At 46.2% G+C, this 26,367-nt stretch overlaps 2 protein-coding genes across 4 annotated transcripts in view; one reads left to right on the top strand and one right to left on the bottom strand.

Annotated features, from left to right (window-relative positions):
• Nucleotides 1–26,367, bottom strand: part of CYFIP2 (cytoplasmic FMR1 interacting protein 2) — a 132,561-nt gene that overhangs the window by 52,702 nt on the left and 53,492 nt on the right. For all 3 annotated transcript variants that reach the window (XM_065918993.1, XM_065918994.1, XM_065918995.1), the window contains 10 exons: nucleotides 26,199–26,365; nucleotides 25,304–25,451; nucleotides 21,968–22,121; nucleotides 20,372–20,528; nucleotides 19,755–19,851; nucleotides 16,650–16,726; nucleotides 13,240–13,348; nucleotides 10,647–10,766; nucleotides 4,746–4,945; nucleotides 3,422–3,509 (listed from right to left, as the gene is read on the bottom strand). In XM_065918993.1, the coding sequence (XP_065775065.1) occupies nucleotides 3,422–3,509; nucleotides 4,746–4,945; nucleotides 10,647–10,766; nucleotides 13,240–13,348; nucleotides 16,650–16,726; nucleotides 19,755–19,851; nucleotides 20,372–20,528; nucleotides 21,968–22,121; nucleotides 25,304–25,451; nucleotides 26,199–26,365 (1,317 nt within the window). The remainder of the gene's footprint in view (nucleotides 1–3,421; nucleotides 3,510–4,745; nucleotides 4,946–10,646; nucleotides 10,767–13,239; nucleotides 13,349–16,649; nucleotides 16,727–19,754; nucleotides 19,852–20,371; nucleotides 20,529–21,967; nucleotides 22,122–25,303; nucleotides 25,452–26,198; nucleotides 26,366–26,367) is intronic.
• Nucleotides 745–1,428, top strand: FNDC9 (fibronectin type III domain containing 9). The gene has a single exon (XM_065919007.1). It carries the CDS (start codon nucleotides 745–747, stop codon nucleotides 1,426–1,428), a length of 684 nt encoding a protein of 227 aa, XP_065775079.1.

The raw sequence follows: 26,367 nt of genomic DNA, 5'->3' as shown, positions 1-26,367 counted from the left end.
ACAGAACCAGCAGTATCAAACAGGAGCAGCTCTGCTGGTATTTGCAGCTGATTATCTTGACCTGGGAAACTAGTTTCCTGGGTAATTCAGCTTTGAAAAAAGCAAACAAATGGACAAAACATGATCAGAGGCTTTGGGGAGAAATGAGCTGCCCCTGAGTGACTGACAAGCGCCTCTCGCCATGGGCAACAGAACTGCGAGGCTAAAAACACAGTGGCCAGAATGTTCTAGATGAATGAACTCACAGCACTTGAGGCAGAAACAGGAGGTCCAGAGGGAAATTTTAGGTGCAACAATCATCTGGTTTGGAGGTCACAGGCCCATGGGTACTAACATGGGGACCCTGAGGCTGTGCTGGCTTCTCCTTCATTCCTTTATCTTCTCTCTCTTCCTTTTTTTTTTTTTTTAAAGGTTTGGGAACCATGTTGTATTTAAGGATTCTGAGACAGGGCAGCATGGGGCTGAGGCAATCTGGGTGCATCTTTCCTAGGGCTGGGTGGCTTTGGCATGAGATGGCCCTGGCTTTGGCATGAGATGGCCCTGATCTGAGCTGTGGTTCTGCCATTCCTCGGCTATGCCCAGCTGAGTATTGTCACCTCTTGGCCTCCATCTCTCAGTCTGTAAAATGGGGGCAATATTAGTCTCCATGTTGAATACTCAATGCACGGTGGCTGTGATGACCATAAATCAACACTTAAATGAGGACATATCACTCTTCACTTTGATTCTGGTTTCAGAATCGAGATGAACATCGAGGTTGGGAACGTTTCTTATACAGGAGCCATCATTTCCTGGTCGTCCTCGGAGCCCTGCCTGGAGGACTATTACCATATTATGTATAGGCCCAATTGGAACAGCATCTTCTCTGGCTATCTTCGCTACAGCTTCCACCACGAGGAGAAGGTGCCTCGAACAATCAGCTCCGTGGTGCTAGAACACCTCACCCCTTCCACCCTCTACTTCCTGTGCATCAGCTGCAAGAAGATTCTCTTCCCCTATAGGCACTACTGCACCATGTTCCACACCCTGGATAAGACTCCTCTGGCCGCTGGAAGCTCCCTGGTGGACCCCCAGATCTCCCTCTGGGTGCTGATGGCCATTCTGCTGGCCTGCTTCACGGCGGTCTTAGCTTTCATCTGCCTCCAGTTCTGGTGCATCCGGTGCCACGAACCTCGATGGTCTTACAGAGCCGGACACATGGAGGAAGCCAATGGGCTGGTGAGATGGCCAGAGGAGGCCCCGGGGCTAGGTCAGGGGGAAGAAGGGCTGCAGGGGCTCCCCCTGGTGGAGCTGCCACGCAAAAACTCTGGAGAAGATGCGGGACCAGACGCTGAAGCGGCAGCAGTGGAAGCCGGCAGGCATGCCCCCGATGTGGGTGCCTTGCAGAGGGAGGAAGGTGGTCAGGCTGCATTGCCTCGTTTTGGGTAGTGAGAGGTGGGGAGGAGGCACCCCACATCATGTAGCTTAAAGGCCTCCATGCAATAGGTCTCCTGTAAAAATGCATCTGTAGACTACCCACTCATCTTCCCTCAAATGACTGAGGTCTTGTGAGCTCCTTGGTTGGATGAGTGCCCTTTGACAAAGCCTTTCAAGCTGGAAAACACATACCCCCCGGTGGGCAAGGGGAGGAAGATGGCATCTCTTAGGAGGGTCCATCTAGAGCAGCAGGGCTCAGTTAGAAAATAAAAGCACTATTTTAAAATTAAAACAACCATTAGTATATTATAGGTTAGAAATCAAAACTGACATGACTGAAATAAAACACACTTCAAGGACATTGTTGAGTTAATTGAAGATAGGCTCTTTAGTTACACTTTCAGTCAGCTGAGGCAAATGTCCAGGCTCCTTTGCTGTTACAGGGGTGGAGGGATTATTTTGGAAAGATGTGATAAACTTTGCTCTAGAGTATTTTGCTACTTTCAGCCAACTGCACACCACTTGTACCCCATCTTCACTTTTTTTTTAACCACAGACTATCAGTACTATTATTAACAATGCATTTTCTTTATATTGAGTCATTTAAAAAGCTTCTTTTAAAAGAAAGCCCATGTTACTCCCCAAATGAAAAGCCAGCCCCCTTCTGCTATAATAAATAGAAGGAAAGAGACACAATAAGGGGAATGAAAACAAAATCATATTAAAAATTTGACTTGGATACTATTACCGTCTAAGGACTCTGAGTTTAGGGCATGCTCTCTTTGATAAAAAGGGAGATTAGCAATTGCTGGAGAGCTATTAAAGACATTTTGACACCAACTCAAGACTTGTTCCTTGATATCATCAGCAAGGTTTAAAAGAGAATAGAAAAGGAAGTCCCTTTGTGAGACACTGTTAATTCATGCCGTGCCTGTGAACTGTCCACAAAGCTGTCTGGAAGGGTGCCCTGAGAGAACAGTCTTGACCAGACTGGCTGCTCTGGAGGAGACACCTGCTCTCTCTCAGCATCAGCCTGAGACTTTCTAAGCCCCACCTTCCCACCTTCAGGCCCGAGTGATGGGCACTCATCTTGGTTCCTTACACTTCCCAAACTAGGGCTCCCATACCTAGAGGAGCGCCTTGTCTAACCATGTTACACTTATCCGGTCACTGCTAAGTCCATCTGTGCTTATGTTGTGAAAAATGGGGTCAGAGGTGGCCATTTTTCATCCATCACAAAAAAGAACCTAGGCTTTTTAGCTGTTTCTGCACTCCTTCCATGGCATTCTCGCACACAAACCCGCAGGGTAAGAGACAATCTCCTACACACATCAAGGTGTTGGTGAATCTGTGCAGGGTGATCCCCTGTGCCCACCCCCCAGGGAGGAAACGGAAGTGGAGGAGGGTGGAGATGCGTCTACTTCGATCTCTGCTAAATCTCCAGCATGGAGACCCTGCCCAGCGTGTTCTAGGGCTTAAGGAATGTCTGTTTGACGATTGGCAAAGGACTGAAGGTTCAGAACAGACACCGCCTGGGAGGCTTCATTAGTGTCGGGATCGGCATTGTGAACCAAGCAGCAAAGAGACAGGATGAGGCCTCGCAGAGGTAGTTCTGGCCATCTGGGACTTCCTTCAAAGTTCCACCTTCCCAACTGCTTCCTGGCTGCAAATCCCTCATAGTTACGGAGCACAAAATCCCAGAATCACAGGATGATACAACAATGAATCAACCGAAAACAGGAGGAGATGGGATGCCAAGACAAGGAGACCCTCTCACCTGTTTCCCCATTCCCACCCAGAACCCAGCCCCGCCTGGTCTGCGCTCACCCCAGTCTTGCTAGTTGTGAACAAATAAAGATGAATACATTTGCAGTTGTTTCTGCCTGGACCTCACTGCTGCCTCTTTATCTCCATGCTTCTTGCCTTTCTGATTCGGGGAACACTTTTCTATTTTCTTTTGCTCACTGTTTCCTCTCAGAGGTAGGACACAGGCAAGACCACTCACCTTGGACCCATAGAGGTAATAAGGCTGGACGTTGGCGGGTTTATCCCTCTGCGGTTCTTGGGTGAAAGGAATGGCAGTCCGGACAAAACTAGTAGGAGAAAAGAGGTGGGGCAGGAGTTAACTGGGTCCTAACATTCTTCACAGGTTACAGAGCGGGAGCCCTTCCTGACCAGGGGCAACCACACTGTTTCTTAGGCGGTTGCCTATACAGTTCTTATGACAAACTCCCGTTTAACCCCTGTCTCCTTTTCATAAGGTGACTCAGATGGTAAAGAATCTGCCTGCAATGCGGCAGACCTGGGTTCAACCCCTGGGTTGGGAACACCCCTGGAGGAGGGTATGGCTACCCACTCCAGTATTCATGTCTAGAGCATCCCCAAGGGCAGAGGAGCCTGGTGGGCTACAGTCCATGGGGTTGCAAAGAACAAACGGGAACCAGCAGTCCAGGTTCACAAGCTCAACTCTGGGCTTACGGCTGCTGAGAACAGTGGCCAAGAAAGCTGAGAATGAATTGAGCCTGAGCACAGCCTTTTCCAGGACCCTTCACCCAGCTTGGTTTCCTCAAGAGTAGGGTGCTGCAAACTCTTTCTATAAAGCCCCAGATAGCAAATATGTTCAGCTTTGCAAGCCAGATGGTCTCTGTTGCAACTACTCAGCTCTGCTGTAGCATGAGAGCGGCCATAAACAACTGTAAATGAATGAGCACGGATGGCAGAATTCCAATAAACTTTCTGAATGTCAAATAATTTCTACCTGTCACCAAATTATAATTCTTCTTTGGATTTTTTTCCCCCAGCCATTTAAAAATATCAATACCACTTTTAGCTCATGGGTTGAACAAAAACAGTTGATAACTAGAGGTGGCTTGTGGGCTGGAGTTGGCAGATCTCTGCTCAAGAGGATTGAAATTCCCAAATCTTTAGAGGGCCGGAAGTCCATCTTGCTAAGTGTGTGGACTCTTCCCAGGCCCTTTCCTGCATCTGGCACATACTTATTCACAGCTAGCCATGAGCCAGGCCCTGATGATACTGAGAGAGCCTCCTCTGAAGGAGAGAGTTGGCTGCTTCTGCCCCTGCCCCCAGGTGGCGCTAGTGGTAAAGAAGCCACCTACCAATTAAGGAGATGTAAGAGATGAGGGTACGATCCCTGGGTCGGGAAGATCCCCTGGAGGAGGGCATGGCAACCCACTCCAGTATCCTTGCCTGGAGAAACCCATGGACAGAGGAGCCCGGAGGGCTACGGTCCATAGGGTCTCAAAGACTGAAGTGACTTAGCAGGCACGCACACCCCCACCCCAGGCCACTTTGCACGGAGACTCCCTTACCGGTTGGTGGAACCATTATAGCAGTAGTTGGGGAGGAAGTCGAAGTTGAGCTCCCAGAAGACATGCAGGGTGATTCGGCCGTAGGGGGCGGACACGTTGTGGTTGGCTTCCCGAAACATGGCGTCGAAGCTGTCCAGGGTCATGTGTTTACACAGCAGCCGGTGCGTGAGCCGGTTGATCTCCAGCAACCACTCCAGCTCCTGCCCGGAGAGAGAGCCCGAGGCTGCTGAGGGCTTGCATATGCGCCTTGCACACCAGTATTGCATATGCACCTTGCATATGCGCCTTGCACACCAGTATTGCTACCTGACAGATGCCTTTCATGCAGGCAAGAGCCCCTCAGACAGCCTCGTAACTGCTGGTATGGGGACGAGGACTCCTGCAGTAGTATGTGGCAACATTCCCTTCTTTTGAGCGAAGGAAGTGCCAGACCATGCCAAGGGAGAATGCATGCCTGTACCCAGAAGGGGTCCACAGATCATGTGCAAATCCCTTGTCTGCACTCCCCTGGAGAGAAAAGCACAGCTATTTGCTTTCCAGTTTCTATGCTGGTAAGGAAAAAGCCTGTCCCTGAGAGACGCAAGTAAAGTAAAAGAAAATTGCGACTGTCCATCTATGACTGAGGTTCTATCTCTTCCCTGCAGAAAGCAAGCAAAAGAGCTAACTCCTGGTAAGTACTTAAAACCAGGTTGGTCCATGTGAGACTACTAGTTTCTTATGTCAAACACCATCCAATGTTAGTAATTTCTTATGGTTCAACCTAATACATGCCAAGGAGTATTCCAAGCACTTAATATGTGTCAACTCACTTAATGCTCAAAACCCCCTTATAAGGTCAGCATGATGGCTGTTCTTATTTTATACAAATATAGAAACTAGGCTTTAAGAAGTGCAGTAACTTGGCTTCAAATCCAGGAAGTTGGGCTCTGACACTCACATTCTTAACTGTTATATACTATAGAATTTAAAAAACAGCTGGGGGCACAATGTTTCCTCCTCTGGACTCCTCTTATGTCCCCCAGTCACACAGGGGTTGGTTAAACATGTTGGCAAAAGTTTGGCTGCAAGCCATGGAACAAGGACTTGCATGAGCTATAGGCCCTGGTCATCTGGAATGCCACCTTCAGGCAGAGAATGGGACCAGAGTGGATAATATCCAGATATAGCAAGTCACTGCATTTGCTTGGAAGTAAAAAGAAGGTAAAATCTTTGGGGCTGGGTTTAGTTCTTCGCTGCATTGCTATCAAAATCAAAGCACAAACTTGTGCAGAGAAAGAAAGTACCCCCTCTGTAATGCTCTAGGACACTCTTATACTGCAGTGGTTAAGCCATTTTTTTGTGATGGGTATGATTGTCCGTTTCAAGGAGGGGTAGACTGAGGCTCAGAGGGAGAAATAACTTGCCCAATAAAGGTCATAGAAGGAATATAGAACAGGGTTTAGGATGTGCTCCCAGGTCTTCTAAGAAAATCATGTGTATTCGGTCCTTGGATGCAGCTGTCTAGAATCAATAAGCAATTACTGAGAAAGTCCTTTGAACAGGCTTTACAACATAAAAGCTAAAAGGACATAGGCAATGACTGTTCCCCAGAGTGTGGCCAGGAGGTGGGGCGGTCAGAGGGCCAGCTATAAGACCTGGGACATGGAGCCCAACTGTTTACAGTCACAGAAGGAAGCCTTGCATTAGGGATTCAGTTTTATTCTTATCAGCCACAGGACCCCTCTGACTCTGTTTGGGGTCCAGAGTGTGGTGGAACCAGACCACACTTCTAATCTTGAAGCTTCATCTCTCTGAAATTCAGATTCGGTGGCTCTAAATTGGGGGCAAAATACCAGATCAAAGTTTGCAGACTTAACTGGCTGGAGTGAGACAAGCTGGGGCAGGAGGGAGCCTGGGCTGGGCTGTCCATGGCAAATTGGAGGGCCATTGCCGGATAAAGGTGGAGCGGCTATATCATGGTATCCAATTGTTTGTTACTGCATCGGAAAGGGGTAAGTGATGGCAGAGCCTCTGATCTCTTGGAAAAGGCCAAAGTCTGGATTTCAGTTTTGGAATGGTAGCTGGAAGAATAAGTTTCCAGTGATTGTGCACTGTGAAATATATGAAGGGCAGAAATACAGAATCAGCTGTCTGCTTCCATCTTTTGGGGCCTGGCTAGCCAGATGGCATCTTTGTTTCCAGTCACTTAGGATGGGTAAGTAAGTAAGTAAATAAATAAATGCGATGAATGTGGATGAGTTTATTTCTAAGATCACTAAGTACCCGTAGCACATGGCGGTGCCCTGTTACCATGAAGACAGCTGCAGATGAGAAACTGGGAAACAATTTCCATTCTGTGATTTCAATGGCCTCACAAATGCACATCTGAGCCTGGAGAAGAGAGCGCTCAACTGTTGACGTGGGGATGCTCGAAATGCAGGTCCACTTCCTCCGCCATGCCACGGGATGAAATACAAATGGTGTTTTGCATCAGCCGTTTCTTCCAGCCTTTCAGTCTGAAGAGGGCACTTGCCTATGGGGGGTGCAGGGCACAGCGCCTCAAGGCACAGAGGTTTAGAAGGCCTCAAGGGTGGTTGATGTGCCTTCAGAGAGGAGGTCAGTTCTACAGAGTAAAGCCGGCTTACTGGGGGGCAACACAGAAGCAGCACGGGAAACAAAACACCCGAGGGGCTACTTATGTGAGGAAGAGGGCAGAGCGTTTCCGTGGGAACCAGAAATCCCGGGTGGCAGCGCACTTGACCTTTAACCTTCTCTGTGGCCTGGGCCCAGAGAAAAGGGATCTCAAACTCAGGCACTAGGCCATCCCATGAACGAAGTGCACCAGGCCTGTGGCAAGCCCCAGAGAGCACAGCCCAGCTGATGGGGGCGTCTAGTCATTTCTAGGCAATTGTTGCCATATGTGAAGGCGGGTCTGACGTTGTCGGGGTTTCTGCAGTTTTATTCGAATTCTCCCAAATGTTAAATGTTGCCTCAAATTTTCAAATATGCTCTGCAGCCTAAGCAAAACACAGACTTCAGGCTGCCAGCTCTCAGCTCTGGCATCAGATCCCTTTGAGAATCTATTTGCTCAGCTGCATAGGAGGAGGGAGACTAACTGATGAAATCGCTACAATCCTCGCAGCTGGGCATCAAGCCACCCCCTCCCCATCTTAGGACGGACTGGTAAGGTGGAGGGACGGGCTGAGGGGAGCACATTCCTTTCTTTGTTTCTCAGAAGAGGCAGAAGCTTCTCAGCCAAGGCAGTGGGGGCCTCCTGAGCCCCCAGGAGACAGCATCCCGGGCTCCCCTCTTCATGGGCTTCAGGGAATGTGGCTACTCTCTTGGCGGCTGCAGCCCTCACCTGATAAACTCAGGCTTTCACTGCTTGTTTTGATTTTGTTCCCAGCTAAAAGAACATTCAGTGCCTTTCAAGGACTGGGAAGAGGCCATGGACACCGACCACACACTAAAACCAGTTTTTTCATAGGGTATGCTCATTCATTACTGGAAAACTACAAGATAGAGATAAACAATGAAGAGAAAAGCAAAAATCCCACCTCTTGGACATAATCACTGCAAACATTTGGCAAAGAAAAGCATGTCTTCAAAGTAGGTCTCCCAGAAGAACTTGTGCTGTATCACAGTCTCTGAAAGTCCGTGACCCAGGACAGAGCTGGGGCAGCTAGGTCAAGTCCTCTTAGGAAATGCTGCTGAGAATCTACCATGAGAGTGCCTCATTTGCTGCTCAAAATTTCTTTTCTTTTTTTTTAAATATTCATTTTATTTATTTGGCTGCACGGGTCCTGGTTGTGGCAGCTCAAAATTTCTACATTCCTCTCTTTCTTCATAAGATATTTTCATCAAGTGGAAGGGACTATGCAAAGCTCTTTCCAGGCAGTATCTCATTTCATCCTTGAACATGTCTATGAGGTGGATGCTAATATTTCCTCCACGTACTGCAGGTTTCTATACAAGATAAGTGACTCACCCAAGATCACCCAGCTAGTAAGTGGTGAGGCCAGAACTGGGACCCCACGGTCTTTCTGATGCTAGAATCCTAGTTCTTAATCCTTTTTAAAAAACTACTTTGTCCATTTATAAAAAACCTTTTATTTTGAAATAACTTTAGACTTAGAGAAAAGCTGTTAACTGCAGACCTCCTGCACATTCCTGACCTAGTTTCTCCTATGTTAACCTCTTACATAATCATAGTATAATTGCCTAAAGTTGGAAACTATCATTGATAGAATTCTATGAACTGAATGACAGACCTTATTCAAATTTCACCAGTTTTTCCAGGAAGGTCTTATCCCACATTTCTCTGAGTGGTCATGTCTCCTTGTCTTTTCAAATCTCTAATAGTTTTCAGTTTTCTCTTTGTGTTTTATGTTCTGGGTGCTTTTGAAAAGCATTGTTCATTTTTGAATGACATTTGATTTAGATACATAACCACAATTAGATTGAGATTATGCATTTTTCATTAAGCATACATATTCAGGGGATGTGCGCCGTGATGTGCCTAGTCACTCAGTCATGTCCCACTCTTTATGACCCCGTGGACTGTAGCCCGCCAGGCCCTTCTGCCCATGGGGATTCTCCAGGCAAGAATAGTGGAGTGGGTTGCCATGCCCTCCTCCAGGGGATGTTCCCAACCCAGGGATCGAACCCAGGTCTCCTGCATTACAGGCAGATTCTTTACTGTCTGAGCCAATTCAGGGGATACATGAATATATTTTCTTACTGGTGATACTGACCTTCAGGTTTAGTTAAGAGGATGCCTCCCAGGTTTCCTTACTGTAAAGTTATTATTCTTCCCTTTGCAATTAGTAAGTATCTTGAAGGAGATAGTTTGAGACTAGACAACTATCCTGTTTCTTCTCAAAGTTTTTTTTTTTTAAATTTTGTTTGTGACTAATTAAAAAATTCTGGTAAAATATACATAAAATTTACCATTTTAACCATTTTTAAATGTACAGTTCTGTGGCGTTAAGTACATTCAGGTAGTTTTGAAACCATCACCACCGTCCACTTTCAGAGCTTTTTAATCTTCCTCAACTGAACCTCCGTACCCATTAAATACTAACTCCCTACTTCCTGGCAACTACCACCCCATTTTCTGTCTCTATATATTTGACTACTCTGGACACTTCTGAATAAAGGGAATCATAAAATACTCTTCTCAAAGCTCTGCCCACGAATTTCAGTGTCTATTACTGGATCTTGCCTGTGACCATTATTACTCTGGTGTTCTAATGATGATTTTCTATTTCTCTCATTCCTTCTATGTATCTGCTCTTGAAGCTTTAAAATCTTCCTTTCATTCACCTAAAGATTGACCAATCAAGTTTATTCTAATTCTGGAAGATAATTAGCAGAGAGTAGTTCAAATAGCTGATTAATAAAAGAAGAGGGCATGCCTGTTCCATACTTGTGCATCAGGAACAACTGTACAATTTCCAAGTCCCAGCACAAAATGAAAAGGTGGGGGCTTTCATTAGAAAACGATTATAAATTCCAAGATGGTGACAATGCAGCATTAAACTAGTCAACAGCCTCTCTGGGCTCTAACCTACTGCACACCAATGAAGCCGACCCCACTGAGAAATTTTCCCTCCTTTCTCAGGACCATCCAGCTGCTTGCTGTTTTTGTAGAATCCTAAAGGACAAGAAGCTGTGTCCCGGGATAGGCCATCTCTAGAGATGTCAAGACCTCCCTCCCTCTCTCCAGGCAATCGGGAAGGTAAAATTTCTCTCATTCCTTTTAAGTTTTTTTTTTTTTTTTTTCCCTTTGCACATTCAGATGAGAAAGAGACTCATCGCTTCCCTTTAACAGGCTCAGTACCAGGCTACCAACAACTCCCCAACAAGGCTTCTAGTCTGAGGAGTCCCACAACAGAACTCCCAAGGGCCCCCGTTTCTTACCACGATTGAGGTCAGGTCCTCACTCTCAAAGCGGCTGATGGCCTGGTCCAAGGATTTATACATGGCAGCAGAGATGCGCTGGGTAATGAGTCTGTTCAAGTCAATGGATCTACCCAACAGCTGCATGGAAGAGAGAAAAAGTTACTTAAATTTTACACAGGCACATGACAACTAAATGCAATGCACTGATTTAGTAAATTGTCCTAAAAATATAAAGAACATGACCAGGACACATAGGGACTCTATGCAGAAAACAGTATTGTTAAATTTCCTGAATATGATAGTATTATTTGGATGATAAGAGGATATCCTTGTTCTTAGGAGATATGAGCTGAGGTATCAGGGGTAAAGTGTTATGATGTCTGCAACTGACTCTCAAATGGCTAAGAAAAAAGTATGTATCTTAAAATATATATTTTAATATATTACTTACATAAAAATATTTTTATAAATTATATGTTCTATAAATACATAAAGTACATTTACTGTATTTATGAGAAATAATATATACATGAGAAAAATAAAGTGAACCGAACATGATTAAGCATGAATAATCATGAATCTGGCTATAAAGTATATACGTGTGTTCACGGTCTTATTGTTTCAACTATCCTGTAGGTTTAAAATATAAAAAGTTGAGGAAAAATATGGTGCATTCAGATTATAGGAAGAGGCTGCTATAAGCTCTAGCAGCCCATGCAATGCTGATATCCTGAATCTCACCCTGAGGTTCTTTTTGCATCCATCCTATTGTGTAGTTCAGTCACCAGGGAGGCCCCGTCCCCCTGACCCCAGCAAGGGCCTACTGTGTACCTTTATGAGGATAAATTTAAAAGCACGAGGAGAAGAGCTGATTACAGGATGGAAAATATAGCTCAGGCTAATTTCCACTGGGGTTCATGTGGGCATGACTACAGATGCTATGTAGATAACAATAAACATTTACTGAGTACCTGCTGCGTGCACTGCACTTTGCTATGTGCCTAAGGATTATTCTCAACTATTTTATTTTTTTCTGCTTCCCTTTTGGGAGAGGTTTTCTACTAATTGACTAAGACTCCTTATAGCCATCTTCTACACACACAAAGCCCTCAGGATTAACATCCTGTGGCTAATTCTAGCTGCACTGGTAATGGAAACTTCTGAGAGCCTGAAGGAGAAGCTCTCATGGAGCCTTTGATGTTGACAGATGGGCAAATGCTTTTTCCTCTTACAATTCTTCCAGTGTGGATTTCTCAGAGCAGTGGGACTTCCCCGGTTTTTCAGGGTAATTCCTCTCCTCTCTATCCAGGGCATTTTCTCAGCCTCAGCCCTGCTCCCCTTTGCCCAAGTCTTCTCCAGGAACATGTGAACCACAGGATAAGCACACGGAAATCACAGCGTGAAGGTCATTTCACTGCCTGTGACTGACAGGGCTTAGGAGTAGGATTTAAGATCTGCTAAAACATCTCTTTGTTGGCAAAGTAATGTCTCTGCTTTTTAATATGCTATCTAGGTTGGTCAGAGAGTCCCTTGGACTGCAGGGAGATCCAACCAGTCCATCCTAGAGGAGATCAGTCCTGGATGTTCATTGGAAGGACTGATGCTGAAGCTGAAACTCCAATACTCTGGCCACCTCATGCAAAGAGCTGACTCATTGGAAAAGACCCTGATGCTGGGAGGGATTGGGGGCAGGAGGAGAAGGGGATGACAGAAGATGAGATGACTGGATGGCATCACTGACTCGATGGGCATGAGTTTGAGTAAACTCCGGGAGTTGATGATGGACAGTGAAGCCTGGTGTGCTGCAATTCATGGGGTCGCAAAAAGTCGGACACGACTGAGCAACTGAACTGAACTGAACTGGACTGAAAACATCTCTTATTTTGTCTGCCTGGCTCCCATGAACATTGTTAAGCAGGGATATGTTTCTGAGCTTCTGGCAGCATTTCCTCTGTATCATGCGTCAAATGTTAACAGAGACTAACTCTATACCATAATGGGAAAGTCAGGGATAGACTTTCCCATTTCTGAACATCAGTCCCGACTGGAGGAGGTGGGCTGAAGTTCACGTTGTTGTTCAGTCGCTAAGTCATGTTCAATTCTTCATGACCCCCATGGACTATAGCACTTCAGGCTTCTCTGTCCTCCAGAATCTCCTGGGGTTTGCTCAAATTCATGTCCATTGAGCTGGTGATGCCATCTAACTATCTCCTTCTCTGCCAACCCCTTCTCCTTCTGCCTTCAATCTTTCCCAGCATCAGGGACTTTTCCAATAAGTCAGCTCTTCACATCAGGTGGCCGAAGTACTGGAGTTTCAGCTTCAGCATCTATCCTTCCAGGGAATATTCAGAGTTGATATGCAGCTCACGATGGGTATTCAAAAGCTCTGGTGGCCTGCTCCAACTGAAGTGAGCAACAGATGGGCTGAGAAGCCTAGAACTTGAACTGAAGGAAGCCCAGTGCCTCTTGGTAAGATTCTGAGGCTGGATTATCCTTATGCTCAGCAGCCCACACAGGGCAATACCCAGGGCAGATGATACGGGGTCCTGATTTCTGATCTCTAGGCTAACATCACAGCCCCTCTCTCCCACCATTCCCTCTGTCTCCATACCTGGACGTGTCTCTGTTTCAACAGAGTTTCATAGCGGTTGGATGGTGGGTATGGAATGATGACTCCATAATTCTTACATTCGGCCCTAAAACGTTTATCCAACAGGACGCTGGAAAGGATAAAAGTGAAATAAGGCTAGTAAACCAGTAAACATGACAGTGAATGGAGTTCAATCACTCAGCCATATGTATATCAAACCATAGGTTCGACTCATAGAGCACTATGTTATATATTTTAAATATTATTATTTTTTCTGCTGTAGAGCAAAGTTCTTTAAATTTTTTTCACCCAGAAAAGCTCAACAGGTGAAATGAAATTTCTACATTAAAGACAGGCAACACAGAAGTTGAGCTGCTTTTTTCCTTTAATTATTTTTTTTTACCATAAAAGCAATTGAGTGCATGCTTAGTTTAGCCCAGGAAACAGTCTAGGTATCAAGGATTCAAAGTTCCCATCCTTGTGGAGCTTGGGTTCTAGTGAAAAGAAACTGATAATAAATAAATAAGCAGAGGAATAAAATAATGTTGCTGCTGCTGCTGCTAAGTCGCTTCAGTAGACAATAGTAATTACCTGCATTACTGCTACTACTGCTAAGTCACTTCACTTGTGTCTGACTCAGTGCGACCCCATCCCTGGGATTCTCCAGGCAAGGACACTGGAGTGGGTTGCCATTTCCTTCTTCAATGCATAAAAGTGAAAAGTGAAAGTGAAGTCGCTCAGCCATGTCTGACTCTTTGCAACCCCATGGACTGCAGCCTACCAGGCTCCTCCGTCCATGGGATTTTCCAGGCAAGAGTACTGGAGTGGGGTGTCATTGCCTTCTCTGTACTGTTCACCAGGCATGCATATAGACATGCGCACAGTCATTTTTAATCTCATGACAACCCTATGAATTAGATGTTCTATTATGATCTTTCACACTGACTCATGGATTGCAGAGCAATAAGTGCTCTGAAAATAACAAAACAGGATCATTTGGTGTTAGGAGGTCATGGAAAGTCTCTCTAAAGAGGTCCTGTTGGACAGAGACCTAAATGCTAAAAATGGAAAGATTTGGGGGAAGAATCTTTCAGGCATGATCAGCTTGGTACATTGAGAAAAAGGAAAGATGTAGATAAAGGGTGGGGTGTGTTGGAGAACATAGGACAAAAATGAATTTACAATGTTAGTGTAGGGGCCAGATCCTTGTGGGATGACACAAGCCACAGTAAAGAGGTTAAATGTTTTCTCAGCATAATTGAAGCCACTGAAAGGTTTTGAGCAGGAAAGTGACATCATCTGAATCTACACTGTCCAACACAGCAGCCACCCACCAGCTGAGCCCCCAAGAATCTGAAACATGGTGGGTCCAAGCTGAGATGCGCTATTAGTATAAAATACACACGAGGTGTTGAAGACTTAAGAAAAAACAACAAAAAGTATCTCTTTAGTAATTTTCACTGATTACATGTTGAAATTGTAATATTTTAGATATCACAGATTATATAATGTATTATTGTTAATTTTAAAAATATGACTACTAAAATTACACTTGTGCCTGCATTATATTTCTGATGGACAGCAGTGATCTAGATCATTCTGTCCCTCTGGCATTTTCTGACTCTTCCAACTTCTCACAATCTCCCCCAACTTCCTGTATTTTTGACAAACCACAGGTCTTATAAGAAGGGATATAGACCAAGATTCCTCTTTTAGATAACAATATTTTGTAAACTAAATATATAGAGGACTCAGGGTTTGACAAGTCTGAGTTTGTTTACGCAGACAATGGACCGGCATATTTTGAAGATAACTGGAATTATCTTGGAGAAACTGGAAGCCCAGCTCTCTGGTAGGACCACATACAATTCAATCTAATCCAGATCCTTGTGAAGTCATTCCTTTGTGAAAGGCTGCATTCTCTATGCTTCCCTGAAACCCTAAGTATATGCTTTCTATAGTTTCCATCATTAAGAGTCATTCATTTCATTTAATGCACACTCTGTGTTAACAGACACTTGTGTACCCGTACTCCAACTCTTGGGAAGCCCTGGTGGTTCAGTAGTAAAGAGTCCGCCTGCCAATGCAGGAAACGTGGGTTCAATTCCTGGGTTGGGAAGATCCCCTGGAGAAGGAAATGGCAACCCACTCCAGTATTCTTGCCTGGGAAATCCCATGGACTGAGGAGTCTGACGGGCTATAGTCGATGGGGTCGCAAGAGTCAGGCTCGACTTAGCGACTAAACCACCACCAGACCAACTCTTGACTGAAATACATCAGGGAAACTCCAGTTGTTGAAAGCAATAGAAAGCAAGTCTTTAACTGTTGAAAAATGTAACAATCCTTCAAATTTCTGGTTTGTACATGGATTTCCAATAAAAAAGAGAATTACCCTATATATATAGATACATATATGTATATGGATCTATGTATCTCTCTGTATCTATGTATCTCTCTTTCTATATATATACATACATATGTATATATATATAGATACATATATGTATCTATAAATAGAGAGAGAGAAAAAGAGAGAGAGGTTTTTGCTGACCAGTACTATTGTGGGTTCCTTGAACACAGGAAATCTCAGGAGTCTAAACCAGTCCATACTGACAATACCAATGAGCCTGTGAGAACTGACACACCTAGACTTCTTCCCTGGTCTCCTGTTTGACCTTCACACTCCCCATATTTGCTCACCTCCAATCCATTCCCTACATTTTAATGTTTTAAAACAGCAAACTTCTAAAAATAAAAATTAAACCAGGTCACTGTCATACTTTGGAAATCATCCCATGGTGTTCCACTTCTCCTAGGATAAATGCCTATAAGACCACAGGGCCTGGGCCCTGCCTACCTGCCCAGCTTTACCACACAGCACACCCCTCTGTGGTCTGTGAATGAGATATTTACATGCACTAATTTTAATTAAACCTTTCAACAACCCTATGAGGTATGCATGCTATTAATATGATGCTTTTGCTAAAGGCACTTTGCACAGTGGTTTGTTTTACCTGCAGTTTTCCATTCTACTCTTTACCTAGATTAACTCAATCAACACCTGTTCACTTCAGATGTGAACTCAAATGTTACCTCAGGATAGCCCTTCCAGTTACCCACCCTAAAGACTGGTTCAGGTTTAACTGTTATAAATTCCCAATAAATTTTCTTTCACAGGAGTCTCCCTTGTTACTGTACATTCAGTAGTTTTCATTATTGTCTATTTTTCTCACTATGCTGTAAGCTCTGTGAGGTCTAGCCCCATATCTGCCTATTTCTCTTTCTTCTACTTGCTAGCACCCAATCCAGGCTAATGGAATCATTCAGATTTCCTTAGGTGCTAAAGCAGAAGGGAGGTTTTGTAACACAGGATCTTGCCTTCCAGGTGACAATCTTAGGAAGGCTTATGCCACAGTGCTGAGCTCTCATACCTGCCGGCCATGGCTTTGTAGTAGGCAAAGATCTGGTCCGCCAGCTTGTAGACAAACTGATCAAAACACAGGTTCACCTGGTGAAGAGGAAGCAGAAAATGTCACTGGTGTCTGTCCCACTTTATTAGAGAAACTGCAGCAACTGAAGAGGGCAGTGGGGTAGGACTGCCTGAAAGTGTGAGAAGGAACACGATGCTTTGAAGGAAAGGAAAAAAAAAAGATTCTGTGGCCGAGTACATTTGGGAAGTGTGGTCCCTTGCTCTCAAGGTCCTCAACCAGGGACAGAGAAGGCAAGATTCAAAAAGCTGTTGAATTGCCCTCCCCACTGGCCACCTCGTGGCTGTTACAAGGTACCTGCCCACATCCTGTAATTACACATATCAGTCTCCCCATCTCCTAATAGACTTTCTTTTCTTTTCCTTTCATTCTAATTTTACCTTGCTTTGCAAAGAAAGAAGTTGATGGTCGTTAAAAATATAAAAACCTCCTTTTTAAAAAGTTTGCTTAAAAATCTTTGGTGAGCAAGAGACCATCTTGCCTTTTCAATGTTTTATCGTGTCGGTGCCAGAATGTGAAGCTTAGGTGAGAAGAAAGTTCAACCTAGACACAGAGGATTGAAACCAAATTCTCCAATGATGGCAAGAGCAGGGAATGACGAAAGGTGGGATGTTAAAGAGATGGGCTGTGGTAGTTGCAGGGTAATAATGGGATAACTTTGTAACAACAGACTGTATTTAGGTCATTAATCTTCCATCCTTTTAGCACCAAACTCCCAGCTCCATGAGGTTCTTTATCCAAAGAGCTTTCATACCTTTTATTTTATAACATAAATACTATTTTGAACATAAAAACAATGTATGTGAGTAACCAAGCCCTCTGCCCTGGACTTTGAGCTGCAAGGGTGCCCAGGGGGGCCTCCTACAGGCAAAGAATCCATAGGGTCCAGGTGGGGGTGCCCAACTCCTGCTCCCCTTCTAGAACCAGCTTTGAATATTCTTGCCCAAATAGCCCAAGCCCCTGCTAGGGCCTGTGTGCTCTTTGCCCTGGGTTGACCCCTGGGGGTGGACTGCACTGCAGATGTATATACCCCTAGGGCCCAGGGTTGAGCAAATGGCCATTGTTTGAGGGCAGGGGTGGGAGACAGAGCTTGGGTAACCAGGCATAGGCCTTTCCAGGTTCAAAACAGAGTCTGAGGATGGGAAAAGACAGGGGGACAATTTACACTTCTGCTTCATGGCCACCTATGTTATTCAGGGCTGGTCTGTATGCTTTCTTTCCATTTATTTTTTAAACGTCACTTGTCTATAGGATACTCCTAGATTTTTTGTTTTCAACCTGTTAAAGAACATGATTAACTAAAATCTTATCAGAAAATGGACTTGTCAAAGCTGAAAGGCAACCAACTAACTTGTCTACTGGAACCTTTCTTCCCAAGTTTGCATACTGCTCAGAAGAGGACAGATTTGCACTGGGCTCCCCCAAGGTTCTCAACTCCCACAGCAATTGAAAGATTTAGAAAGAAAGCAGCATCTCGACTAGCTTTCCTTTGAAATATATAAACTTTCAAACTAATTTGGTAGTAATGCTTATCCTAAAATATTCACATCTGTCCTTTATAAATAAGAATATCTTATATTTGTACCTTATATTTGAAAATCTTATCATGACAATTGGTCTAGTTCTATGTTTAGATAACTCCACATACTTAAGTGGAGTGGAGACTCTCATTCCAATTTCCAGATGACAAAACTGAGATATTTTGTAGCCCTTAGTGCTGTTGATCTCCAGCTTCTGCTCCTTGCTGGCCTGTGGTAGGACTGCACTTTTTCACTCCTCTTTGAAAGCAAGCATAACCAAGTGACTTGCTTTGACCAATGACATGTGTCACTTCCAGCTGGAAGCTTTAAGTATCAGAGTATAAATTCACCCTGACATGTCTCCCTGCTATGGCAACTACTGAATATCCCAGATGGGTTCCAGATTAAAGACTACATGGAACAGAGCTACTAGTCAACCCATAAAAAAGAAATGAAACTTCGGTCTCAAACTACTAAGAATTTGTGCTTGTTTGTTACTGCAGTGTATCCTAGCCTTTGCTGACCATTACAAAAATAAAGTCATTAAACGGCAATTCAACAGTTTCACACGAGAGAAGATGGCTATTTCAGTCCCAGCAGTACTAGAATGAAACTCTGTAAACTGTGTGATAATGCAGCAATGATACTTGAATACTCTAAACTAGATAGTAGTATATATTTCTTTAAATCATTGTAAAGATTATCTAAAATGTCCATAAAGTGCTTTGTACCTGGCAAATGGTATAAATGTAATAATCGATAGGTAATATTACTGTTTTTCTTTCTTTCTTTTTTTTTTTGGACTGTGCTGCATGGCATGTAGGATCTTAGTTTTGTGACCAGGAATCAAACCCACGCCCCCTGCAGTGAAAGAACATAGTCTTAACCACTAGACCACCAGGGAATTCTTGGTAGTATTCCTGTTGTTGTTATCACCAATTAATCCAACTGTAAAAGACCTATTAGAGAATTAATTTTACCCATGTAGTTCTATTATTTGCCATTATTAAACATCTGAAAAAGAAAGACCATCCCCCCCTTCTACTAGGTCCCTTTTGATTATCACCATGTATAAAGATCAGTCTCCAAAGCAAGTCACTGATATCCCATACTATGGTCTGAATGTTTGTGTCCCCCTAAATTCATGTGCTGAAATCTTAACCCCCAAATGTGATGGAATTAGGAGTGGTGAGGTCATCAGGATGGAACCTTCGTGAATGGCGTCAGTGCTGTTACGAAAGAGATCCCAGAGAGCCCCCTGGCCCTGGCCACCCCGTGAGGAGACAGTGAGAAGTCTGGGACCCAGAAGAGGGCCCTCCCTGACTCTGCTGCCACCCTGACCTAAGACTTCTAGCCTCTTGAACTTCGAGAAATACGTTTCTGTAATTTTTAAGCCCCACAGTCTGTGGTATTTCGTTATCACAGCTCAAACAGACAGACACTCCACTCTGGGCCCGTGGTTAGAGATCTGAAAAGTCCAGACTCTCAGAGCATGATTGTGGGGACAAAAGGAAAAGCAGTCACTTGCCTCGGCTTCGATCTCATCATACAGGAACTGCTTTTTAAACTTGGTCAGAGCATAGTAGGCGCTGTCGTTGTACAGATCCAAGGGATAGAGGACATATCTGAGGAAGGAAAAACAACGGCCAGTAGCTTACTAACGGTCTCTCTTAAGGCAGGTAGACTTTAACGTGCTCAGGAAACATGCACAGTTGGGTGAACAGATTCAGCGTCGGGAAAAAGAGGCACTTTCAGCATGCTATGATGTTTCCAGGCTCTACTTAGGAAATGACTTATTTTACAGTCTGCCCACAGAGATCAAAGCCCTTGATGCGAGGCCTGAAAAAATCAGTCTGGGACTAAAAGCAGTGGGGCATCCATTAAGGACATCAGCGTCCCAATTTTTAGAGACGGTCATTTTACCAACGCGGTTGGGATGAGGCTGACAAAGCCAGAAAGGGCAGTCAGGCTGGCAGACGTCTGAGCATTTCTGCAAGACTGAGTCACATGTAGAGGTGACCTGACACTGGGTGGGACACACTGCATCATCTGGAAAGTTCTGGAAAGAACAGGGCTCTCTGGCTAGCAAACTGCCCTCCACCAGTACCCTGGGAACCTCCTTGCTGGCCCAACCCTGCCTCTTACTCCATCATGGAAGGTTCTTTGGTTTCCAAGATATGGTCCGTTAGAATCCAGGGCATGGACATCTCAATGGGGAACTGGATTCGCCGGCCCATGGTCAACTCCAGGAAGAATTCTCTGAACCAGAGCTGGGAGAGGTCACAGCACTGCTGCAGGGCTTCTGGAAGCATGAGGGAAAGAGCCCGGGTTACACATCGGAAGCACCGGAAGATCTTAGTTCTGATTTTTTTACCTTTTATTCTTCTTTCATTGTACTAGGTACTAGGTACTAGGTACTCAAGAATACAACTCCATTAGTAGACCCTGCTCTCCTGGACCTGAAGGGCAGCCTAACATCTATTGAGAAGACAGTGTTTGGGGAATTCCTTGGTGGTCCACTGGTTAGGATTTTGCACTTTCACTGCCAAAGGCATGGGTTTAGTCCCTGACTGGAGAACTAGAATCCCGTAAGCTGTGAGGTGTGGCCAAAAAAAAAAAAAAAAGAAGACAGTGTTTGTTTACCCACCAGTGTGGAGGCTGGGGGAGCAGTGATGGTTGAGAGATTTAGATGCCCCTACAGTTTCCATCATGTCTGTACAAAGCCATCCTGAAAACCTGACATCTAAGTGTCAGAGTGTCTTTGTTGTAAGTGTCGAGGTAGATCTACAGGTGTCTGCTTCTGACTGGACTGCAGGCCCATGATCCTTGTTAGTGATGATTCTGGATTCCTTACTGCTCAGAGGCCTCAAAGTCCCTTTCTAGACTACTCTCTTGAGAGTCCCTTGGACAGCAAGGAGATCTAACCAGTCAGTCTGAAAGGAAATCAACCCTGAATATGCACTGGAACGACTGATGCCGAAGCTGAAGCTCCAATACTTTGTTCACTTGATGCGAAGAGAGGACTCATTGGAAAAGATACTGATGCAGGAAAAGATTGAAGGCAGGAGGAGAAGCGGGTGACAGAGGATGAAATGATTGGATGGCATCACCGACTCAGTGGACATGATCTGAACAAATTGCAGGAGATAGTGAAGGACAGGGAAGCCTGGCATGCTGCAGTTCATGGGGTTGTCATGAGTTGGACATGACTGAGTGAACAACAGCAAAGACTGCTCTCTACCTAGAAGAGCACCCTTTTCGATACCAACAGACACATCACCCTCTCAGGACCCTTGGATGCTACTCTCCCTTCCCCTCATCCCATCTGCACATGCATTCCATCCACTGGAGAGGTGGAGGGGGGAACACGGGATGGGGTGCAGCCTGGGAGCCCCCTTTGCTAGGAGCAACGGGCACTAAATCAGTTCAGAGATGCTGTTTAAAAGCAAAAAGCTGACCTGGCCCCTACGTGCATCTGTGTGTGTTACCTGTTTGTGATCCCCCTTTACTGAAGACTTCACAAAAAATTGGCCACAAATATCTCCTAAATTCAACTGACTCACAAGAGCTGGACTGAGCCTGGCCTTTCTCAGAATCCGCTGGAAAGTGTGCCTTTTATCTTTGGTGGCAAAACCTGCCCCTTTGGGTCGATGATCCCATGTCTGCAACTTCTGGCCCAACAGCCTGAGCTGCTCTGGTTCCTGGGAGCCCTTTCCCTCCCCACCCCAACAGGATGCTCACCGCTGATGTTGAGCAGGTGCGTGAAGAAGAAGGACTGCTTGTGGAAGTCTTCGATGGCCAGGACGATGGGTCCATCCAGGCTGCTCCGCAGGGTCTTCTTGGAACCGCTTTTGTCCGCGATGAGCGATTCAAGCATGGTCCGCACCATGTACAGCTTGAAAAAGAAAGGAAGATGGGAAGGTCAGGGGCTGGCCCTCCATCCAGGGGAAAAGGTTGCTTTGTGTTGTATTTCTAGTCTTTTTTTTTTTTTTCTGCAGATATCTGCCCTTAATAAGCACTGTCTTAAGGAAGCACCAGTTTAGGGTTGGAGAAGTAAACTTAGCATGTATAGCCTTCAAGAAGGAGACGGGCCAGTCCTGAAGGATGCCCTGCCTGGGGCTGGGGGCCTCCCGTGGTTACTAGGTCTTTCAAGGCCCAGGTTCTTGCCTGCTCTGCTTGACCAGGGCGTGGGCATCAGAGGAGAACCTCATTCCACGTCACCCTGGAGTCACTCCCTGCTCTTCTGGACAGCCGTGTGGCCCCAGGGTTGGAGCACTGGACTCACGGTCCAAAGCCGGAGCTTCAGGGCTTCGCAGGGCCACTGGCTTGCTGTGTGACCTTGGACACAAAGTCCCACTCTGGGCCTCAGTTTTCTTATCTGCCAACATGAGGAGGTTGTACCAGATGCTTTCTCCAACCAGTCCCTTTCAGTTCTAACATTCGGAGGAACTGTGAAACGCGGTAGGATCAGAGCGAGCCCCCCACCACCTCACGTTTCCAATCCTGATTACCGAGGGGCCGCGGCGCCGCGCCCTCCAGGGCCACCAGCCGCATGGCACGGCCGAAGTGCTGGGTGGGAAGCAGGCGAAGGTCAGTACTTACAGGAGGCCTACTAGACAATTAACTCCTGCTTACAGAGGGCCTTAAGTGCAAAGGGCGCAAGGGCTAATCTAGATCTTTCCACACCATGTGTCTTTGAATCTTAGGGCTGGAAGGGGCCGTGAGGAGCCAGGCTAGTCCATTCCTGCTGCCTCCTGGAGAAGTGTACCCAACCAACCCAGCCAGGCGGTGTTATACCAAGGATCGGCAGCCTCTTCGGCCCTGTGTGCCACCAGTGGGGTGAAACAAAGCCCGCGGGGACCACTGGCAGGCCTAAGACACAGATGGGAGAGAGGAGGAGGGAATGGGAGGGCAGGAGAGACAGGGAGGAGGGAGAGAGAAGAGAGAGAGAGAGAGAGAGAAAAGCAAGAGGTATTGTATACGGTGGGAAAGCCGCCACGACTGCTAGAGGCCACCTGCCGACCACCTCTGAGACACTCCAACCTCCCTCTGCCACCGCGTCCATCCTCTGGTCTTCTCTAGCACCTCACCCACCGAGCGCCTGGCCTGGGCTGGGCTGGGCAGCGTGGCCACAGAGAGGAGCGGCACGCCACCCCGGGCACAGCACCCGCCTTTGTGGTAAAGGAACTACGGAGCTGCGGGTCATCAGAGAGTCCAGCCTCTGCAACCCTGTCGGTGGGCACGGCTGACCGTCCCTAAGACTCGAGAGGCCCTGTTCTCACGATGGCCTTTGGAGTCCTCCAAGAAAAGAGTCCTTCATCCGGTCTGTGCAGATGCTGACCGATTTGTATCGGATTCTAACTATCTGAAATCCAAGAGGGGGAAACACTTTCCCCGCCTACTTTTATTAAGCAGAGCATTTAGTTCACCGGAACAGTCACCTCCCAGCTCTGCTAGATGCCACATCTACTGTGCTCCCAGGGCCCTGACAGAGCCCCGGGGTGGGAGTCAGGAGACCTGGTTCTCGTCCCACCTCCACCTAGACTCACCTTGTGACTTGGACAAGTCACGTTCCCCCTCTGGACCTCAGTTTCCCCATCTGCAAAATGGGGGGAGCAACTAGTTTGGGACTAGTGTGTTTCTAAAGGCTATTCCAAGGTGAGCATCCAGGAGTCCATCAAGTGTGTCCTCGCCACCCTACCAGAATCTGGAAGCATTGGTAGGGGCCTATTGGTGACACTGCGTCTCACATTACACAAGCACTCCTCTCTCCCTCCCTGGCCCCCACTGCCCTCTCATTCTCTGCCTCTTGGCCCCCTCTCTGCTAGTTTTCCATTCTCTCTTTTGCCTTGCCCAGAAGAAGCACCCAGAAGCCCTGCTCAGCCCCTCCAGGCCATTCTGGACTGGAAAGGTCTCTGGCCCCTGACATTTACACAGAACTGTTTGCAGAAGCTTCCTTGAGAAGTTTCACCTCTCTCAAGCAGGCAAGATAAGTGCAAGGGGCCTGCTGGCTGAGGGAAGCCGCAATGACAGCGCTGTGATCCCAGCTCACCCTGGTCCCACCTCCCTGCCCCGTCCCCGTACCCAGACACAGACACACACAGTGAGAAGGGTCGGGGTGGGACTTGGGTGGCTCATCTCAGGTGATTCAAGGACTCAGGACTTCAGGGATAAGACATAAGGGTTGTGTGAAGCCAGAGCTCCCAGCCTGGGGCTTGTGGGCCCTGTAAGACTTTTAAAACCTGGAATGGGTCCATTAGCCTTTTTTCAGTACCTCAAAAAGTCTATCAGAAATTATTTATCCTTAAGTAGGTGGCAAGGATTTAACTAAGGTACCTAGGTTCTTTACTTTTTTTCTCCCCTATAATATTACAACTACTTTAGATAAGCCACAGACAACCTCTTGTTCAAAAAGCTCTGGTTAGCAACTCTGAGTATCTCTGATCATTAGACTTTCTCTAAGGGGTCAAAGACTTTCAATTTGTAATTTGGGGTGTGTTCAGAGAATAACAAAAGGGATGTTTAGTCAGTAACATGACCTTATCCAAAGTTTTCATTTAACAGAGAAGATAATCAGAGCTCAGAGAGGTTAAGGCACTTGCCCAAGAACACACAGCAAGTCAGAGGCAGAAACTTGGGAATTTCTAAGCTAGGATATCACTATAAGGGAAGGAAGAGGGGAAGTCAGGGCTCGTTAAAAAGGGACAAGAGAGATGCACACAGGTTCCATGTTAAACACCTCTATACTTTGGAACCTGTATTTCACTGGGCTAGGAGAGCCAGTTTTGGTATTACCCCCTTTTGCCAGATTAGACAACTGAGGCACAAAGAGATAGTATAACGTGCCCGAGGTCACACAGGTACGTAGGACTAGAACCCAGGTCTCCTGAATCTTATGCTAGTGGTCCTCCCTCTTACATCAAAACAACACAGAAAAAGACGAGAACAGCTGCTTGGCCCTGCCCCTCCTGCCTGAGGACTCCCGACCCCACTGCCCCCACGGTCCAGCCAGGATGACCTACCGTAGCCTGGCTGGCCTTTGAGTCAGCAGACTGGCCCGTGCCTGGAGCCGCTTACCTGTGTGCTGGAGGGACCCACGGCTCGCCGCGGCACCTTGATGTCAAATCCACCCTTGGGGTCCTTCTCCCCTTTCAAGCATGGGTCATTGGGGGGCTCACGGCCTCCCTCCCAGTCACAGATGGTTTTCCGAATCGCCTGTAGAACACTGGGGAAGGAAGAACCAGGATTCAGACCATCAGAAGGATGTGCTGCAAGCTTGAATCTACAGTCCACAGTGTCCAGGATCACGCGCCTTAGAGCTCCTGACATGCCTGTGAACCATGCTCATCCCAGGGCCCCTCCCCCAGGGATGCTGGCTTCACAGATCCGAGGTGCAGTCCGGAAGTCTATATTTCACAAGCATCCCAGCGATCCTGATGCCCACCAGCTGTCTGAGAACTCGACTCAGAGCCCATACAGTGGGAGAGAAGCTGAGTGAAGCAGGATGGCTATTCTTTTTGCTTATAGAACAGTTTCATTAGTCCCATTTCAATCTCTGCATATTTAAAACTTTAATAACAGCTTATATGTGTTGCATACTCGCTCCATGCTGTGGAGTGCTTAGGTTTATACGTGAATTCTCTCACTGCATTATCCCAAAAGCCTATCGAGTAGGTATCATTCTTACCCATGTTTTCCAAATGAAAGAAACAGAGGTTCAGAGAAGGTAAGTAACTAAGTTCACACAGCTATACAGTGTGGATATGGGCTTCAAACTTAGAGATGGGGACATAAATTATCCCAAATGTCCAATCTCCTAAAAGAGCCTCTTAGAACTTGCTGGAACTCATTGGAAGTGTCTCTGTGTTCAGACACTTCCCTGGAAGCTGACTGAGCCAGGAACATCCTCCATGGCCTGCACCCAGCACCCCTGATTTTGGACATGGCCCTAAAAGGCCATCTGAAGACCCACCTGATGAGAACGTTCTTCTTCTTCCGTACTGCCTGCCTGAGGGGCTCGCGCAGGGTCACCTGGGCAAAGTCCTGCAGGGCTGCGTAGATGGTGTTCCTGATGGCCTGGTTGAAGACGCTCTCCATCCTGCCCATGAGCACCTGCAGGCCTTTGATCATGGCGATCACCT

The sequence above is a fragment of the Muntiacus reevesi genome, chromosome 1, assembly GCF_963930625.1.
Source record: "Muntiacus reevesi chromosome 1, mMunRee1.1, whole genome shotgun sequence".
In the NCBI taxonomy this organism is placed as follows: domain Eukaryota; kingdom Metazoa; phylum Chordata; class Mammalia; order Artiodactyla; family Cervidae; genus Muntiacus; species Muntiacus reevesi.
This window is presented reverse-complemented; position numbering and strand designations above follow the sequence as displayed.

Bases quoted from the DNA above. Each gene is read 5' to 3' on its own strand.
- FNDC9 (XM_065919007.1), top strand. From the start codon at position 745: ATGAACATCGAGGTTGGGAACGTTTCTTATACAGGAGCCATCATTTCC.